We start from the raw sequence: 20,744 nt of genomic DNA on the forward strand, positions 1-20,744 counted from the left end.
ATCTCATTCTAGTCTCGCAACTGTTACGAGTATCACAAGTGGGAGACTTAATCTACACGACAAATGTTGAACATCCATTCATTTTAGTATGATAATCACAAAGCTGTCACTAAGAATAAACAGAAGTCTCTTCTGGTTAACTGACAAAGTTCTTTTAGAAATAATGCTGGGTATCATTGCAGCTACCAAATTTGTGCTTACTTTACATGTGAGTAATGGATTATTTTAGGCCTACCTAACTACAGAACCTCAGATCTTCAGGTATTTGGTTCTTGGCCCTCTCTAACTGTAGCTAATTGTATCTGTCAAGCCCAGGATGAACCATTCACTTTTTATCAGAACATGTACTGAAATGAAACTTACTGACAAATTAAAACTTTGTACTAAACATTGACTCAAATATGGACCCTTACCTTGCATGGGTGATGCCTGTTATTGCTCTCCCCCTGCCTATCTTTTTTTATCAGTTGCCTGCCCCATATCCTGTTCCACCCTCCATCATCTGATTGGTAATATTTTTTTCCTTTCTTTTTTTTCCAAAATTGGCTGAGATTCCTTACACGTCTACTGTTAGTAAAATTTATGTGTAAACAAATTAAATTGAAATTTACAGCCAAGGTTTTAATGCGAGTTTTTTGTGCTCATAGTTGATCACGTTGCTGGTAAACTGCATAATACTCATGCTGAATAAGACAGCCTTCTTTATTATAGTAAATCTGTACTTGGACATGTTTGATGGAGTTCCTTGTAAATATTCTGACAATCCATTTGAAAGCACAGAACTGTGTGCTTCTAATGGCTAACTGTAGACATTATGTGCTTTGTCTGTATATGAGGTCATGAGTAAAGAATTGTATAAGTTGAATCATTGTTGGCATTATCATATAATGCTGTTTTATAACAAACTGGAAAGTACGTATTTGTGCACTTTTTCTTTGTGAACTGACACTTGCTGACATTGTAACAAAGATAGCCTGGAGAATGAATAAGTATTTATCCTTAGAACAGTAAACACACACAGCATACATCACTAAAAATTTGTTCTGGTATGACCCTCGAAAGTGAGCTATGAGGACTTGCAACATCAGTGAACAGTTTTAGGTAGAAACTTATTCAGCCAAACGCAAGACAATGAGACTGAATGCTCATACGGGTGTACACACTCCCAATGTATATTACTGAAGGAAAAACAGTCTGGTCTCCAGCTGAGTGGAAGGGTTGATGAACCATGACATTTAAACAAGTTATTGGATTCCGTAAACATATTGGAACACGTGAGGCAATACTGACCCTACTACTTATCTTAGAAAAAAGATTAAGGAAAGGCAAACCTACGTTTCTAGCATTTGTAGACTTAGAGAAAGCTTTTGACAATGTTGACTGGAATACTCTTTCAAATTCTAAAGGTGGCAGGGGTAAAATACAGGGAGCGAAAGGCGATTTACAATTTGTACAGAAACCAGATGACAGTTATGAGTCGAGGGACATGAAAGGGAAGCAGTGGTTGGGAAGGGAGTAAGACAGGGTTGTAGCCTCTCCCCGATGTTATCAATCTGTATATTGAGCAAGCAGTAAAGGAAACAAAAGAAAAATTCGGAGTAGGAATTAAAACCCATAGAGAAGAAATAAAAACTTTGAGATTCGCCGATGGCATTGTAATTCTGTCAGAGACAGCAAAGGACTTGGAAGAGCAGTTGAATGGAATGGACAGTGTCTTAAAAGGAGGATATAAGATGAACATCAACAAAAGCAAAACGAGGATAACGGAATGTAGTCGAATTAAGTCGGGTGATGCTGAGGGAATCAGATTAGGAAATGAGACACTTAAAGTACTAAAGGTGTTTTGCTATTTGGGGAGCAAAATAACTGATGATGGTCGAAGTAGAGAAGATATAAAAAGTAGACTAGCAATGGCAAGGAAAGCGTTTCTGAAGAAGAGAAATTTGTTAACATCGAGTATATATTTGTCAGGAAGTCATTTCTGAAAGTATTTGTATGGAGTGTAGCCATGTATGGAAGTGAAACATGGACGATAAATAGTTTGGACAAGAAGAGAATAGAAGCTTTCGAAATGTGGTGATACAGAAGAATGCTGAAGATTAGATGGGTAGATCACATAACTAATGAGGAGGTATTGATGAGAATTGGGGAGAAGAGAAATTTGTGGCATAACTTTACTAGAAGAAGTGATCGGTTGGTAGGACATGTTCTGAGGCACCAAGGGATCACCAATTTAGTATTGGAGGGCAGCGTGGAGGGTAAAAATCGTAGAGGGAGACCAAGAGATAACTAAACTAAGCAGATTCAGAAGGATGTAGGTTGCAGTAGGTACTGGGAGATGATGAAGCTTGCACGGGGTAGGGTAGCATGGAGAGCTGCATCAAACCAGTCTCAGGACTGAAGACCACAACAACAACAACAACATACCCTCTTGTGGCAAAAGTCAGATGATGCCTAGTATGACTATCACCATATTGTTACAGCATCTCAAAGCTTCCACCCACCTGGAACCTTAAGTGTTTCGTCTACACGTATATTATTCCTTCAGTTTCCAATTCTTCCAATACTTACACAATACAGTCTAGACAAATGATTTTCTCAAACAATTACAACAATAAAATTTCTCAAACAGTTTACAACTAATGTAACTATTGTACACCACAAGTTAAAATTTTGTTATAGATTGGGGCTTGAGGCTTAGTACTTGACTTTTGTAGGCAATTCATCATGAGTTGTGCTGCTGGGTACATCTCACAGACTGACTGAAAGCTTCAACTTTTTCCTGGCTTAATACCTATCCCTTCCAAATTACGCATAAGTTTTCTAGCTATTACTGAAGATTGCTGTACCGCCTGTTGCCTTTTATCCATGGTGCCACACTTTACACATGCGAGCAGACAAAATAATATCCACATCATTTAACTACAGAAATAACTTGAACCTAATGGGACAGCTGTGGGAATTTGGAGGTTGTAGATGGGGATAAACTAATTATACTGCTTTTGTAATTAAGCAGACATACCAAAACAAGCACAAATGCAAAACTCAAGCAAACAAAAAGCCTCAGCAATCATCAAAACCTCATTAATAAGATCTGACAAAACTTGTATTTGGAACTTTACTTGACCTGTGTAACTTATTAGAAGTCTGTAATGCCACGAACCCCTGTCTATCTCCAAAAACAGGTACTGTAAATTTTACTTGACGTAAATAGTTGAAACGAAATCAGCAGTACCAAGATTCCAACAAAGGTTGCAAAATCTGGTATCGAACACTTCACTTGATCTATATGGCTAAAACAAGTGTCGATGTTAACACACTGTAAAGAATCGCTCATACTTAATGTCGATAATTTAACCTGAACAGTGTAGTAGATGCAACAAATTCCACAGTACCTACCAATGACTGTCCAACATAATTATCGATAACTAACAATACAAACCAAAAATGCATTAAAAATTGCATTAACAGTATTTTTAAAATACAAGAGACATTCAATTATGCACATAAACTCTCACATTCTATGAACTATGAAAACAAAACAAAAAAAGATCCATACTTACCAACCAACTGCAGCTGACACACAGATTAGAGATTAGATTAATACTAGTTCCATGGATCATGAATACGATATTTCGTAATGATGTGGAACGAGTCAAATTTTCCAATACATGACATAATTAAGTTAATTTAACAACATACTTAAGTTAATATAACAACTTTTTTATTTTTTTGGCCTGCCCTAAAACCACACACACACACACACACACACACACAAATCGAGGAGCAATAGAAAAAATAATATGTCATCTGCACAGTCTCTTGAATGAACAACCTAGAATTCTCATACCAGGAAACCATCTAGATGGACTTCCTGTGTTGTCCTTCCAACAGTGCCACATATGCTGGTCCCTGGTCCATGATGCAACTACTTCACACAGAAGATGGAATGCAGCAACCTGCTTGTGAACTTCATTTTCATATCCATAACCAACAGAATATGTAACATAAACTTAAATCGCCATCCATAAACAACACACACCGCTAATAATTCCGATCCTAAAAATGAATCTATTGACCATAGCGGCCAATATCCCAGTAACTTGCTAATGAACTGCTACAAACACTTCAAGTATTATTCTTACGACCAGCACAAGCCTTTCAATAAACCGCCAACACTTGCAAACAATTTAGAAACATAAACATCACATACTAGAGAAAGTCACCACATGCGCCAACATGCCTTCTGCAAACACGATTCAGTTCAAAAATGCTGTACCACCGTGACATTACAACACAGTTATGTCACTGGCCAGAGGATACAGTAATACTACAAACTTTGGGTGATTCATTTCCTCCATTGCTTTTGGCATCTAATCAAGAGTAAATCAGTAGCACATGCATTATTTTGATTGTATAGGCTAGTCCTGTCTGTGTGTTCATTAACAGCATATCAGTTATTTAGGGTGATAACTCTTCTCTGATGAAGATACAATAATGCCAGTCTGTTTGGCACCTTACCCCCCCCCCCCCCCCCCCCTGGTGGTTGTGGTGGTGACAAGACTGGTCTCCAGTGTAGCCTGAGCTCTAGACTGTAAGGTGATAGTTCAGATTTCTTTTACATGTCTGCTTCTGTAGGACCAAATTGAGGAGTAAATTTCTGTGGTAGTCGGATGTTTCGGTAGTTTAAATTACAACAGGAAAGTAATCATAGATAGTGTTTTATGAATCCTAAAAAGGTGACAACCCAGTCAACAGTGTTAACACATGAATCGACTTAATTTTTCAGGGTACTCCTCAACAGAATAGGAGTGACCCATGATGAAGCTCTTCAGTTTAGATTTGAAAGTGCATGGAGTACTGCTAAGATTTTTTAATTATTGTGGTAGTTATTGAAAATGGGTGCAGCAGAGTCACGAATCATATGTCCATTCTGTGTAATTAGAACATTAGATTTTGTTGAATTGCATGTTAGGAACTGTAAAAACTGAATCTACACTGTGATAATTTTATTTTCCACAAGCCATGAACTAATGTCTTGAATTGCACTATTTGAAACGGCACCAACGTTGCAGTCAACATCCTTTCCTACGAAGCTAGTGTCAGCAGACAGAATGTGTTAGGATCACCTGTAGTACCAGAAGGCATATCATTTATATAAATAAGGGACAGGTGTGGCCCCAGCACTGACCCCTGGTGTACTGCCGTTTAACCATGCCACTCTCGGACCCCACATCATAACCATTCTCAGTACTGTGGATTATGACCTTTTGCTGTCTGTTCTTGAAATAAGAGGTGAACCATTTGTGAGCTACTCCCTGTATACCGTAATGGTTCAACTTCTGGATTCAAATTTTGTGATCAGCTGAATTGAACACCTCAGTTAAATAAAAAAAAGATGCACAGCATTCGAAACCTTTCGTTTAATCGAGCCAGTACCTCACAGAGAAAAGAGAATACACCATTTTCAGTTGTTAAACCACTTGTAAAACCAAACTGTGCATTTGATTGCAGATCTTGTGAAAGGAAATGGTCAATTATTCTTACATACGGAGCCTTTTCAGTAAATTTAGCAAACACTGATCATGTAGAAATAGGTTTAAAATTGTCTACATTATCTGTTTCTCCCTTTTTTTTATAAAGTGGCTTTACTACTGAGTATTTCAATCGCTCAAGAAAATGGCCATTCCTAAAAAAGATTACAAATATCACTAAGTACAAGATTAACATGTGCTGCACACTACTTTAGTATTCTGCTAGATATTCCATCTTGTAGAGAGTAAATGTTTATTTAACTTGCCAGCTGAAGCTAACAAATGTGTCACAATAAAAGAATTAAATAAGAGGTGAACCATTTGTGGTAACAGGCTGATCTGTAGTGTAGCATGAGGCTTAGATTAGACAGGAAGGTGACAGTACAGTTGTGATTTGCCAAAGCCAACAAAAGTCTCATGGCAAATTCTTCAGTTACAATTATGTCCCTGATGAAAAACCTCTATTTTTCCACTCGGGTCTGATATTTTCAAAATTTTTATTTACTGCAAGGTGTTAATGACAAGACCGTTCCCATTCAAAAATCACTATTTCCATGAAGAGCCGATTAGTTTGTCATTTTTTGATTTATTTGTTTCCATACTAGTCGTTTTTTGTCTCAGTAGCATGAAATTGTTTGTTTGCTGAGATGTCATGCTTCGTCGCTGGTTGGGTGCAGCTGAGTACATATGCTGCTTTCTTACTTTGTCATTCCTACTGCTTCTCCTCTTCCCACCCCTCCCCTCAGCTTGCAGTCAGTGCTGCCACCACCACTTGCTGCTAGCCTAGCAGTTGCCGATGAGAGGTAGGGAGATATGAGGAGTGGTTTGTTTGGATCTGAATCTCAGAGATTGTTGATGCAGCACTCGTGTCCGTGAGTTGTGTCTGACAGATTGTGTAAATGTATGTGCAGTTGATGCGGCACTCATGTCCGTGAGTTGTGTCTGACAGATTGTTTAAATGTATGTGCAGACCCTCATTTTCTGACAAAGGCTGTGGCCATAAATTTAGCTGTGAGAGTGTTGTTGTCTTTTCTACATTCCTGTCTGTGGCTCAGTGATCATCTTTACAGTGAGTTCCTACCTATCCTCATTAGTATTGATTCTCAGAGTATTTGCACAACTTATCTATTGCGTGGGTGATCAGTGTTGTCTCATTTCATCAACATGGTGTCTGTGACATGTGATTAGCTGGCCACATGAGTGGACTTCCATGACGGGCCAAACCCGCAGGCCATTCCTATGGGTATCTCTAACGGATCGTGCCTGCCTATCTGAAGCCCATAGTTTCCCACTCTTTCCAATCTGCCGGCTGGCCGGGTCTGTCTGTGTGTGGCGTAATGTGGCGGATTTTCATAGTTTAACGGGGACCCAGAATTGTGGTTCTCCTTGGTAGGCCAGAGGTCACGGGCGATGAATTTCAGGAATTGCGACTGTCTCATGCAAGTACATTGTACATTGTAGCATTTTATAGACATTTTATTTACTCTAGTACATTTTGGCACTTCGAAAGTAGTTTTATATATTAGAAAGTATGGACGATAAGAAGAAGGAAATTATGGCAGTCATTGGCAGTTTGTGCACTATGTAGTAATGTATTTCTTGAAAGAAAAATCGCACAATACCTGTATAATAATAGACATAACACAGTGGGTAATAACTGACAATAACGAACATAGTAGAACCAACATTTTATTAGCGGTCACCTATAGTGTTGGTTTACACAACTCTTCCCCACCTTATACATTTCTTTCAAGAGGCCTTCTTTTTCTGAGGTTACTTCTGAAAGCAGTGAAGGTATTTTAAATCTGGCTTGTGGCTCCAACAAAATGTGTGTTTTTGTCACCAAATGTGTTTCACTTTATTGAAATAAAATAACATCAGCGGTCTTAATGAAACACACATACCATTTGGCTTGATTTCTCCATCTCAAAAACAGTTCACCACAGATGATGTTGATACTTAAGATATTTGCTCACACGTTTAGAAATATAGAAGGCCTTGTTATTTATTTATTTATTTATTTACCCTTGAGATCTCAAAATTTGCCAGGGAAAAATGCTAAAACTTGTGTGGAAATCAAGGAGTTTCACGTGGGGTAACTTGTGGCAATCCTGAATAGCAGCTGAGAAAGAAAGGCAACAAATATTAATACTCAATATTTACGAGTTGTGAGCCTTCTTATCCCAAGGCACTTTTCAGATTTCTCATCACATGATATGCACTTTTGTTAAGTAATTGGTTTATTTTTATTGGGTAACACTTGGACAAGTCTTCATGGGGAGAAGTTGCACCTGTCAAAAACACTTGCAGATCCAAGTTCTACAAAGATGCACCCAGGATATTTTAACCCCAATATCTGATGCTTTGTCATGAATTCATTCTTTCCCAGTGGAAGTATGTGGAGTGAAACTAGCTGAGACTTGGAGGTTGGCACTATAGATGTCCTTGATCCGAATGTGGAGAGTATAGCAGTAAATTATGATTTAAATATATGTAAAATGTTGTTGTTAGTTTACAACACTAATAGTTATACTTTTGTACTGAATATTGTGTAGAACACTTTGCAAAAATCTAAATAGATTAAAGTTAAATGAATGACTCAAACATAGGTGATAGATTACAGGGTCTCAAAATTTAAATTTTCTTTTACAATGTGCAGGCCTTGTAGGTATTGAGAAGGCAGAGAAATGAAACACAGGAATAAGTTACTAAAAGATAGAAGAGGTGTGAAAAAGACAGGAAATGTATCCAGTCAGTGGCACTTACAAGGTTTATTTTTTCTTTTTCAGCGCCGTAAAGGCGCCTAGCTGTTCATTATGACAGAAATCTCAGCACCACAACAAATGGTGCTAGGTGCACTTCGACAAGCAGCTAGTCAAAATGTGGAACTCCTACCTGATGCTGAGAGCAAGCTAAGAGAATGGGAGACTGAACCTGGATTCTACTCCATACTTCTGGTAATTTTTTTAATATGTGTTGTGTGTACATGTATTATTTGTGGAACTAGAAAATCAATAATGTTGTTAACGTTACGTGTTTAGTTTTATGTAAGTGGTTGCATGCAGAGCATGATTTATGTATTCATTGTTAAGTGGAAAATTGTTGGTGTTGCTTACCGTAAGGGATCTTGAAGGAAGGAGGACAAATCCACTTTTCTTATGCTGGGATTAATGCAAACTTTTATCTGTATAGCGTAGCTAAGTCTCATTAAGGAGCTCGACTTTCTGTTTAGTGGTGCCTCTCATGTGTATCAGGCATTCAATGTCTGTTCTGTCACAGCGCCAGAATTCTATTCATTTACTCATGCAGACTAAGCTGTTTTCAGCTGCCCACACACAAGTTTTTTTACTAAAAAAATTCCTATCATTATTTACAAGCAAGACAGTAGGTTCCATTGAGAGTTACTGTTGGGTTATTCTTTATTAACTGCACTTATTATCATATGGAATTTTCGTTTTTGATTGAATGTCTAAAAATACATGTGTAATGAACCAAAACATAAGGTACAAATATAGCAACAACACTCTGTCAAGGATGAAAAGTAGACACCATTTTTTTTTGTTTTTTCCATAGATATCTGGAGGTTATTTCTTTTTTATATTTTTTTCAAGCTGCCAGGTTTACTGTGTACAAAACTATTTTGCAGAATATTTTCACAAACCATTCCATTGAGGTTAACGTGCGCTGGCTCGCAGTACTTTATTTCAAGAATGGTGTGGATCGTTTTTGGCGCAAAACTGCACCAAAGTGAGTTTCCATGTAACTGACTAACTTTATACTTATCCTTGACTTAGACTTTTCTTAATTCTGTAATTATTTGAATATATCTTCTTTCACCATTGCCTTGTTTTGCATGCCCAAAATAGCACATTTCAGTATTTTGCATGTTTTTCTTTTAGCTGTGTTGACAACTTTAAACAAATGTTTCAGTGCTATATCAGAAGAGGAGAAAGTTACTCTTCGCCGTGGCCTTGTGTCTAATTTCCATGAACCTGTAAACCAAGTTGCGACACAGATAGCAGTACTTTTAGCCAAGATAGCAAGGTAAACACAAAGTTTACATTACGATATCAAAATTTTCGAATGATGAATGTGAATCTGTTTGAGTTATTAAATAGTTCCTGCGCCTACAAAGTACATTTTACAATTTTCAAAAGCGATACTTATCAGTGTCATGAAATCTAAAGAAAATACTCTAATGATTATCAGAATAGTATGCATATCTTAATGGTCCTGGTTAACAATGTGTCACGAATTTTGTATTGTTCATAGTACAGTACAATAACCAAGCAACTGAAAATCCAGGATGGAATAATGACAATATTATGAAAAGGATAGATTACTACTTGCCACGTAGCAGATGCATTGAGTCGCAGGCAGGCACAAAAAAGACTACTAGACAAATAAGTTTTGGTAAGAAGGTCATCCTCAGAAATAGACAAAACAAACACACACACACACACACACACACACACACACACACACACACACACACACACACACACACACACAGTCTCTGGGTGCCAGGGCCAAACTGTGAGCAACTGCGCATAGTAGGAGAAGCAATCTTGATGGTTGGGGTAGCTCAAGCGGAGCAGGGTAAGGATGGGTACGGTGTAAAATGCTACCTACGGGAGCATACAGGGATGAGGTGGGGAGAGGGGAGGGCAGCTAGATGCAATTGGGAGGTTAGACAGCAGGGAGCAGAAAAACATGGAAGCAAAATGTCTGTGGGTGGGTTTGTGGGATAGAAGGCTGTGGAATGGGAACAGGGAATGGAACGGGTGGATAAAGAACAATAACTAATGAAGGTTGAGGCCAGGAGGATTAGGGGAATGTAAGATGTATTGCAGGGACAGTTCCCACCTGTGGAATTCAGAAAAGCTGGTGTCTGTAGGAAGAATCCAGATGGCACAGGGTGTGAAGCAGTCATTAAAATGAAGAATGTTACGTTGGGCAATGTGCCCAGCAACTAGGTGGTCCAGCTGTTTCTTAGCCACAGTTGGCTGGTGGCCATTCATGCAGATCGACAGCTTGTTGGTTGTCATGACTACATAGAATGAATGGCAGTGGTTGCAGCTTAGCTTGTAGGTCACATGACTGATATCTCAGGTAGCTGTTTCTTTGATGGGACAGGTGATACTTGTGACCAGACTGGAGTAGGTGGTGGGTGGTGGTGGTGGCAGTAGTGGGAGGATGTATGGGACAGGTCTTGAACCTTGCCTGACTTAGTTCACTCTTCTTTCCAAACATGATCCACCCTCACTCACTGAAATCTCCCCCTGTTAACTCCCCAGAATTTCTTAACCTCAAAACCTTGCCTCACAGTCACTCCCCAAATCCTTCAAAATAAAATCTAACTTTATGTCCACACAAAAGAACAGTTATCCACCACCTAAAATCTGATCCCAAATTTATTATCCTACCTGCTGACAAAGACTCTACCACTGTTGTTTCGAAGTGCAGGGATTACCTGGCAGAAGGGCTCCGCCAGATGTCAGATACATCCACTTACAAACCCAGCCTCAGTGACCCCAGTCCAGAAATTCAGCAGGATCTCCAGTCTCTCCTCAGATCTTTAGGCCCATCCTCGAACCTCTCCTTGAGGTCCACCTCTCTTCTCATGGCCCCCACTGAGAGAATTTCTGCTCTCGTAGCTCAACACCATGAGCCTATCATCTCCAACCTACTCTTTTATATAACAAAACCTAACCATTTCCTCCACTGACTCCACAGTTCCTGTTCCTCTACCACATGTTGCCTTGCTCATCCTTACTGATACCACCTCCTTTTACACCAACATCTGTAATGCTCATGGCCTATCTTCAGGCCGAATACCTTCCAAGTCATTAGCAACTAAATTCGAATCAGGAACATTCATATGTAGTGCTAATACTGCCTCAAGAACCCACTCTACATATTCAAACAACGATTTGTCGGATTCCTGCATGTGCTAATAACATCTACACTCTAGCTTTTGACACATACGGTCTGATAACTTGACCTCTACGACCAATTGCCTCAGTTGCCCGATCGTCTTACCCTTCTGTAATGTTTTGGATAGCAGATTACGTAAGCTACCTCTTGCTAATGGGTAGGGTGCTATAAATACTACATGATGGGGGATCCATAATGCATCAGCATGCAACTCAAACTTAACTAGCAGCCACAATACCTGTTGTATATTTTCTATGGTTTAAATTGACAGTTCCGGAATACTATTAAAGATACATCGTCGGGTTAGGGAGGTGGGCAAAATATTCCCCAGACCGATCACTTAGGCCTTGGGCGACTGATCACCTTCAGCTATTGCATTGTCAGAAACACATTCTGTATTATTTGTATGAGCCCCACTTCCTAATTTAAAAGCTTCCGTTTGGATTTGCAAATCAAAAGAACTGACTGCCCAGGGCTCGTTTCTAGAAGTTTAAGATTCTTTATTCTGTTGCCCAGGTGGACTAATTGTGCATGATTACGCTTCACCTGCCTAATGGTTGGTTGATTATTTTGGAGAAAGGAGAGCTTTTCTTGTAACTGATTTAATGCTACCATGACAGTCTGTAAATTTTGGCTCACCTTGCCGACTGTGCTGACAGAAATGGATAGTGGTGTTGACAGCGCTGCCCGTACGTAGCCTGGCTGCCAGCATTTTGTTGCCTAATGCTCAATTGATAGTCGAACTGATCCTTTTTTAGGTACGAAATACTGGGTAACTGATGTAGATCCATGGTGCAGCTGTGAACAAAAGAGAATAATTAGACTATGTCCCAAAAGAATAAAGTACAAAAATTTAGACTGAAGCAGGTTGTGTGAAATGAAGCTCCTGACAATCTTCGCTGACGGGTCGAAAATCACGGTCTGCTACCAATGATACTTGGTACTTACTGGAAATAATGATAATGTGGAAGGGAGGAACCACCAATCTAACTTTCTTTTCGCACAACCTGTTTATTTAACAATATATAACCATAAAATTTTCTTTAACAAAATGAACAAAATTTGCAAAATTCTTTTGACTTTAAACCTTAAATTGAATAAGCTTTTGCAAAAGAAAACTGAAGTACTGTATGGCAAACCAGCAAACAATATGACAATGATTACAAGACAGCCGGACCAGCAGCCCACCCGTTAACGGATAAAATCGCGGTGTTCACTACCGCACTGGACACAGTCTGTCTTATTAAATGCCCTTCTGCAACACACGAAAACTATACAAGCATCATTGATGAAAAGAGTGACTTGATTGCTCAAAACAGATGACATAACTTTTAATTTGAAAGCTCTTTGTCGAAAGGTTTGGGGTTAAGATGGGCACCTGTGCTTAAAGGTTAAAAAGATTAGGAAACAATATGACAATGATAAGGCTTACTTCAAAGCAACCAACCTCTTAATTTCAATTGACAACCAAGGTGTGACTTGATCCCATCCCGTCCCTTTCGACAATTTTGTTTTGACTAAAGCCCTCGTGACAGTTGGCTGTTAACATTCTCAAAGTTAAACTGATCGTCAGTTATTAAGACCGTTCTAAAGGAATGTCTTAAAACATTGCCTTTGAACACTTATTACAAGAGAACTCACTCACAATATCCAACTAAAATACACCAATAATGACCGAGAAATGCAATTGCAATCAAAGAATTGGACTGGTTAACATCCAAATCTAACCACAAAGCCCCTCTTTTGTTTAGCAGCAACTTGTGCCTTAGTACAATTGTTCTGGCTGTATTTACGACAAAGAGCTGATTCATTAGAACATTAATGATCGGCTACAAACCAGAAAGGAAAGGCAATATAATCGTGGTACAGATTTTCAGATGGCAACTATTTTCTTAGTACAATACTATGGTCTATATTTACGACCGAATAGCCAACCAAGTAAATCTCTGAGGGTCGGGTACAAACCAGAAAATAATGAGGGCAAGTAGATAATGACACTAATCACCACAAGGGTTACAGAATGTTACTCCCCTTTATCAGCAAGCAGTTCCATGAATCCATGGTGTGTCGCAGCAGTTACTGAGTGAGTGGTGCTGATGAAAGCCAGGCAGAAGAGGTCAGCCAGGCCACAAGCAGTCGCCTGAAATGAATGTTGCCAATGTTGGCCTGCTGCTTGTAGTTGATGCTGACCCCGTTGAAGCACTCCAGTACTTTCACTCTGTGCAGGGCCGCCTTGCACAGCTCGTGGCTTCAACTGCTCGGACCTCATGACCGCCTCTTGTTGCGACGCTACTGCCAATCCCCAAACTTAGTGCCTCCTCTCCGGCCAGTGAACCCCATATGTATATCGGCAAGCAAAGAGCTTCTAAGGAAACAACCCACAGATACCAACTCTTCCTCATAGGTATTTAAGGTGATGCAGTTTGTAGTAAGAAATGTCGCATGACCTGACACTTACCGATACAACGCTCACATTCCCACTGAGAGGATACAAGATGCGATGTGATATGATACATGATGTGACCTGCATCACGACAACAAGAAGATAGTTCAAATCACATTTCTGGCTCAGTTGCAGCCATAAACACTTCTGGAGAGGACGTTATTGTGGCCTGTCAATGTTTAAAGCTCAATTTGTATATCAGCAATTATTGTTCCAGAACCTTAAGTAGGGGCTCCTCCATTTCAGTTTCAAATGAAGTAACTTTTAGAATATGATTAACATTTTACAATCATCTTCCAAAGCCATAGGTCTATTATCTGAATAAGAAACTGCAACAATGAAGATAACAAGTTAAAAATTATGGTACAAATTCCACAGCAAATTTGTATCTCTTTCTTTCATTTCCATTGCTATCTACCTTCATGTCAAGCTGGTCACACCTACTCTCAAACACGATTTCATAGTGTTATCCCACAGACAAGGGCTTTTCTCAACAAGCTGGTTGAAAGATGGCAGCTTCGAACAGTTGTCGTGTGTGAACAACATGTTGACTATATGCAGCACAGAAAGGCAGGCACAGGTCAAGACATCTTTCCAGATTGAAAGCACATGTGCTAGTGAATACTTTGGTTTGTATTGGCAGCAACAGGAGAGAGCTCCACTTAGCGTGGCAAGCGGTTGTTGCATCGAGCCTGCTGTTTCATAGCTAATTGTGGCCAAAGCCAAAATGTATCACCTATTTACTCAAGACTGGAAAGAGATCCAGCTTTCCTTTGGGCATGAAAAGCAATTTGGATACTTTAGCTACATTTCTTCTGCAGCAATGTATGCCATAAAATGCATCAACCACGAACGCCAGTGGCTATATTTTTCTCTGCAAACTTTTCAAAATGTGCATGGTGCTGTATTTTACATTGAAGTATCAAATTAAATACAGGCAGTAAGGAGAAGAAAACCAGTTCATTGTAATGTGTGGCTATAAGATGCTGAAAGATAATAAATTTTTTTACTGACTAGTTTCCTCAAAATTGAATGTGAGAGACTGCTTAGCAGAGAACACATGATCCCAAACCAATGATTTTTATTTTTTCATGCAAGAAGTATTAGCTCTAACACAAACTAACTACAGAGGTGGATGTAGCTTTGCTTCATCTACATACATTTTTTTTAGGCCAAGCAGATTACTTGAAAGTTCACTCCCTATTTATTATACAGTATTAATGGCAGGAAGCGATCAGCACTCTGAGTTGAGTTGCACCAGGTGATACAGTAGAGATATGTATTGGTTTCGTATTGCTGTCATTCCAGTGCAAACCAGTTCAGTTGCTTCCATTATGTTTCTGTATACTCTGCCAGCACATGTTGCTTTAGTGTTGTAGCACATATTGTACCGCCTCAGTTTTAAAACTATTCTGTGAACCTATGTAGGTCAAACTTGGTGCTATAAGTAGTATTTCACACAGAGAAGGACGAATGTCAGATACATTTGATAATATTTTTGCTTTACTTTTGAGTAAATAATAGTGTTGTTTATATTAATTATGGTGTTATTTGCTGCATCAGGTTTGACTGTCCTCGTGAGTGGCCTGACTTGGTGCCAGTACTTCTATCTGAAGCTAAGAGTCAAGTACCTATTGTCCAGCAACGTTCTCTTCTTTACTTGCATCATGTTATAAAGTCACTTTCCTCAAAACGATTAGCTGGTGACCGCAGACTTTTTCAAGAACTTACAGGAAATGTGTTTGGTTTTGTTTTACATCTTTGGAACACACATCTAGAGCAGTTTTTACAAGAGGTATGTGCATGAAAAAAAATGCTACATTACAGTTTTTAGCATATCTGTGATTCATGTACACATTTATACATTATAGTGGATATTTATGTTTCGCCCCAAGATAGTATGTGCCTCATGAAGAATCTTATAAGGAAAATTGTCACACCATAAATATGCAAGGACAGGACTTCAAAAACAAAAAATAATGTAAACACTAATAATAATAATAATAATAATAATAATAATAATAGTTGAACTAGTAGTAGTAGTAGTAGTAGTAGTAGAATGAGCTATCTCCGCTACTTTCCAGTTGTACCCTTCAGAAAGTGATACAGAAATAGCACAACAGAAATCAATCCTCAGAATTGATCAGCCAATCATGTCAGGCCTATGAAAGTTATCTGTAGTCTGCCTGGCATTTACAGGCAGGTTAGCAGTCTTAATTTACAACGTTTTGTGTGTCCAAAATCAGATTGTACTCTTGGAAGAAACTGCAGAAAAAGTTGTTCTTCAGGTATCTTTTGGAGAGAGTGATTACAATGACCTGTAACAAACAACCTACAAAATTGATGGAGACAAAATATAGAAAAATTAACACATTCTATGATTTAAATATATTAGTGAAACCATTAAGAAGCATGAAATCAAAACAAAAGAAAATGAAATTAGATGTCAAAAGAGGAAACTGCATACTGACTTATCCAAAATATCTACAACAAGACGTGTCTCAAAGCACACAAAATATTACAGTACAGTAATTAAATGATGATTCCTCTGTGGATGAGAAACACTAATTTGGACAGGAAAACAGACATTGAAAACATTGAGAAAAAGGTGCACAAAATTGTAAGAGAAGTACTAGGCCCAAAAGTTGTAGACGATCAATACATAAATACCCAAAGTTTCTTTAGAAAATGCAGGTTATGACTCTATAGACCCATTAAAAGAATGAACCGTGACAGACTTACAAAACAAATAGCCGAATCTTTGACAATAGGAGTAAAGCCAAAACAAACACGATGAAATGAATTGGCGGGATAAAAACTGAACTGAAATTGTAGGAATTATACCAGATGTCTAAAACCACAAAATCTTCAGATCCAAAATGCACAAATGTTAAGTAGACCAAGAGGTAAAACCAAAGAAGATGAGCAACATGGTCTGAAGAAAGAAAGGAGGAAGCCCAATAAAATAGAATGAAAGAAATATGGACATGAAGACAACTGTCCACCTGTAAGTACTTAATTTTGGGCTTATTTGCTAATAATAAAATAATATAATAATAAAGGCCTGGATGGAATATGGATAAAGAAAGGAATGAAGGTAAACTCATGAGACATTGAGAGGTTGGTTCATGCAAAATGACACTAAAAATGTTGCTAAGCATTTGGATGATGTCCTTCAGGTAACTAGTACAGAATACACACATGCATAGCTAGTTCAGCTAAAATGTACTGACAAGGAGCTCGACTGGCATGAGGGATTGTATTGTATGGAGTAGGTGAGAGAGAAAGGAGACAGGAAGGACTGGTTGGAGGTGAGAGGGGGTGACAATTGGGAAAGAGAAGCAGAAAGTACTTGGAAATGAATAGAAGTAATAAATAGTGCATTTGTACTAAAATATATATACAAACAAATTTTAATAAATGATTTTGGTGTTTATTTGTTCTCAAAATAAACAGAAAAAATATGTATGAACCACTACTAATTGTACAGCAACTAATTCAAATGTTATTTGTGATTTTTAGTTACCTGTACCGCACATTCCTCTTAACGATTTTCAAAGCTGTTCTCTGTTTTGCACAGAATAACTATAGCTACAAAATTAGTCTCCTCTATCTAAAATCTTGAAATACTGTCTGTTGCTTTTCTTTACATACAGGGGTTATTGTTGTTCTTACATAAAAATAAACATACATTTATCAAACAATAGAAATTCCAGATAGGGATATCAATAATGTAGGAAAAGACACCATAAAGAAGACACGTCAAGTTGCAGTCAGTCACAGTTAAGAGAGACTCAGTTGCAGCTTTCGGCCACAGCATTCATCAGTGAAACACGCACACGCACAAATGACAAAGGCTGTGGCCAAAAACTATATGTGAGTGTCTTTTAACTGTGCCTGTCTGCAACTTGATGTGTGTTCTTTATGGTAAGTAGCAATCTCTTTTCCTACATTGTTGTAAACATACGCTTAACTCTTTCCATGTTGACCACAACTACAGCACTTGCCACAGAGAGAATTTTAAACTCCTAACAACTGTTACAACTCTATTTCAAAACATCAGAGTATATGGGATTAAAAATTTACAGTGAAACAAAAGGCAGTAATATATTTAACATGAGTTAGGTTCACTGAAAAGATGACTGTATACCCATCTGGGGTAAAAGTGTTACTGTTTTGTTGAAGAACTTCTTAAGGACAGTTTTTCAGTTTGAACAGGGAAATTATACTTTTACTTTTTTTTCTGGAAACAACAGAATGTAATTGTGTAGCTGTACCCCAGAAATATATAAAAAAATAATGTAAAAATCCCGATATATCTCCAGTATATTAAATCAACAAAGATTCGAAATTATGTGTTATGCGATAAATAAATCTTTCAACCTATCTACCACCCTTCCTTCCCTTTGATATTCAGAGTTTCAAAACAACATTGGAAAATTGTTTATTGTGATGCCTGTTTTGTGCACTGCTTGTTCTCCATCAGTGGTAAAATAATAAAAATTCATAGTAGGCAAACTTTCGTCTGATCCAGTTTGGAAATACTTTCGTATGATTCCACTAAGACTGGATGTGTGTTTGCAGATGGATTAGATTATTATCTGGTGAAACTTGAAATGCTGGCCATCCCACATAAAAATTATTACCATTCCTATTCTCACTCTTGGCATGGGTAGTTGCCATCCAGCGCAATAAAATTGACTTTTGGTAATGGTTCTGGGGTTCTGGCAAATATCGACATTTTATAGCAATGGAGGAGTAAAAACTCATCTTTACCAATCAGATACTTGTAGTTATGTGTGACTTGACAAAGTCTGTAGAAGAATGCATTCCAGATGTAACCCCAATTTTTTTATTTTATTTATTTATTTATTTATTTTTATAACTCATGAGGGACATGATTGGTACATAGTAAAGACTGATCTTGCAAAACAAGGAGATTCTGTTAACTGTTCATTATATGTTATGCAAGACACCTTTTCAGCCCATAAAGTGGTGCCAACTACTTAAATATTTATGTGCAGTACAGAAGCAGAAAACTTGCTGCTGACAATTCTGATATGTAATAAAACATGTTTTGCCATCTGAAGATGGGCGTAATAGATAGACCAGTCTTGGCAGTGAAATAAAAATATTTGTAGTTGGTTTTGATCTCCAACAACATTAGCTAGGTTCTTTGGTTATTCCTCTGTTTGTGCATTAAACCTTAGTAGGGGTCGTTCTTACCATCTATGGGTGTTTTATTTCAAATTTGGTATAACCATAAATTCTTTATTTTCAGGCATCACAGGGGAAAGAGGATATGCTAAATGCTTTAGAAAAAGCCCTATTCTGTCTCCGAATTTTACGTAAACTAGCGTTGTATGGATTCAAGAAGCCTCATGAATCGTCTGAATGTTTCCTCTTTCTCAACATGGTGTTTGACAGGGCCAAAACTATGCTGGAATGCCGTAAGTAAAACTCTTTTCTGTCTTAATATGTTACAAGCAGCTTTCCACTTTTGGTGCTGGGTGAGAATGGTGAAACACCACATGAAGTCATGTAGATTGCACTTGAAAGTGAAGTAGTTTGTAGGTCTTTTTCATTGAAATATTATAAAATGATTTGATACTTTGCTTTTTTTCCTTTTGCTTCCATCCAATCATTTCAGTTGTCTTCCTTGCTACCTCCTGTGTCCTATGTCCATATGACAATGTAACTAAGTATATGCTTCTTACATACAAGTTCCTATAAATTGTAGTATATCAGTTTCGTTATTTTTAATTACAAATTATCTTAATTTTTATCCCACAGGAAAGACGCTGCTGCAGAAAAGGATTGGCCCTGTTGAAACAGTAGAAAAATTCATTATTCATCTCTCTAAAGTTCTGATGTCAGTTCTAGAACACCATCCATTTTCTTATGTTGAACTTATTCGACCCTCTTTGGAGCTTTGTGTATATTATGCCTTTACACCAGCTGGTGAACCTTTACTGTTTGAAAGGTTTCTTATACAGTGCCTGAATATAATAAAGGGTATTCTCATGTGTGCTGAGTACAAACCTGCAAAAATAGAGGAAGGTAAGTGTTAAGTTTTGTCTCAAGTACTTTATTCTTAAATTTCTTGAATTATGTTCACTGTTAATTGGTTAACTGTTGTATTTGATAGGCTTTGTATACTGTTACTTTCAGAACAGGTTTTTGTGTCTGCGCATGTGCGGGGGGAGGAGGAATCCTATAGCATATTGCATGTGGATAATATGTAGACATGTACAAAAGAGGTAAATGCAAGGAACAGGTACAGAGGTAATATGAGAAGTGATGAGAGAATTGTATAAAGGAAAACAGTGAAGCATTGAGAGTAAGAGTAAAGATGATCTAATTTGGAGTCGAAAAGTAACGGTAATATGAGGCTGATAGGGGTTCAGTAGAAGGAAATGGGATGTGGACACCACAGAGGGTCTTGAGGAACATTAATAGGACTGAGACTCCGTGACATAACAAGCTATGTGGATTGTGGAAGGGTGTGCATAACATGCCATGTGTGTGATGTCAATATTGTGGCTTGAGATGTCACTGAAACGGTGTGAATAAAGAGACCAGCCAGGTACCGCAGGAGGCCACAAGGTCCATACATATTGGAGATAACTGTGTGGTAACCACAGGTTTTTTTTTTTTTTTTTTTTTTTTTTTTTTTTTTTTTTTTTCCCAATGGCAAGTGCGAGTGTACCAATGGGATTTTATATTTAACAATGAGGATGGAAGAAAGTCACCAATTTGAGAATTTGTATGGATCATCACCAGTGACAGTTGAGCTATGATAAAACAAAGTACACCATTAAAAGAAAATT

The 20,744-nt window shown here is 38.0% G+C and overlaps 1 protein-coding gene across 6 annotated transcripts in view; it reads left to right on the forward strand.

Moving 5' to 3' along the window:
* LOC126281848 (importin-11) overlaps positions 1–20,744 on the forward strand; it is a 181,094-nt gene that overhangs the window by 7,866 nt on the left and 152,484 nt on the right. For all 6 annotated transcript variants that reach the window (XM_049981102.1, XM_049981098.1, XM_049981099.1 and 3 more), the window contains exons 2-7: positions 8,324–8,491; positions 9,181–9,281; positions 9,465–9,578; positions 15,478–15,709; positions 19,196–19,364; positions 19,708–19,974. In XM_049981102.1, coding sequence (XP_049837059.1) covers positions 8,351–8,491; positions 9,181–9,281; positions 9,465–9,578; positions 15,478–15,709; positions 19,196–19,364; positions 19,708–19,974 — 1,024 coding nt within the window. In that variant the 5' untranslated portion in view covers positions 8,324–8,350. The remainder of the gene's footprint in view (positions 1–8,323; positions 8,492–9,180; positions 9,282–9,464; positions 9,579–15,477; positions 15,710–19,195; positions 19,365–19,707; positions 19,975–20,744) is intronic.

This window comes from Schistocerca gregaria, chromosome 7 (genome assembly GCF_023897955.1).
Source record: "Schistocerca gregaria isolate iqSchGreg1 chromosome 7, iqSchGreg1.2, whole genome shotgun sequence".
NCBI lineage: Eukaryota > Metazoa > Arthropoda > Insecta > Orthoptera > Acrididae > Schistocerca > Schistocerca gregaria.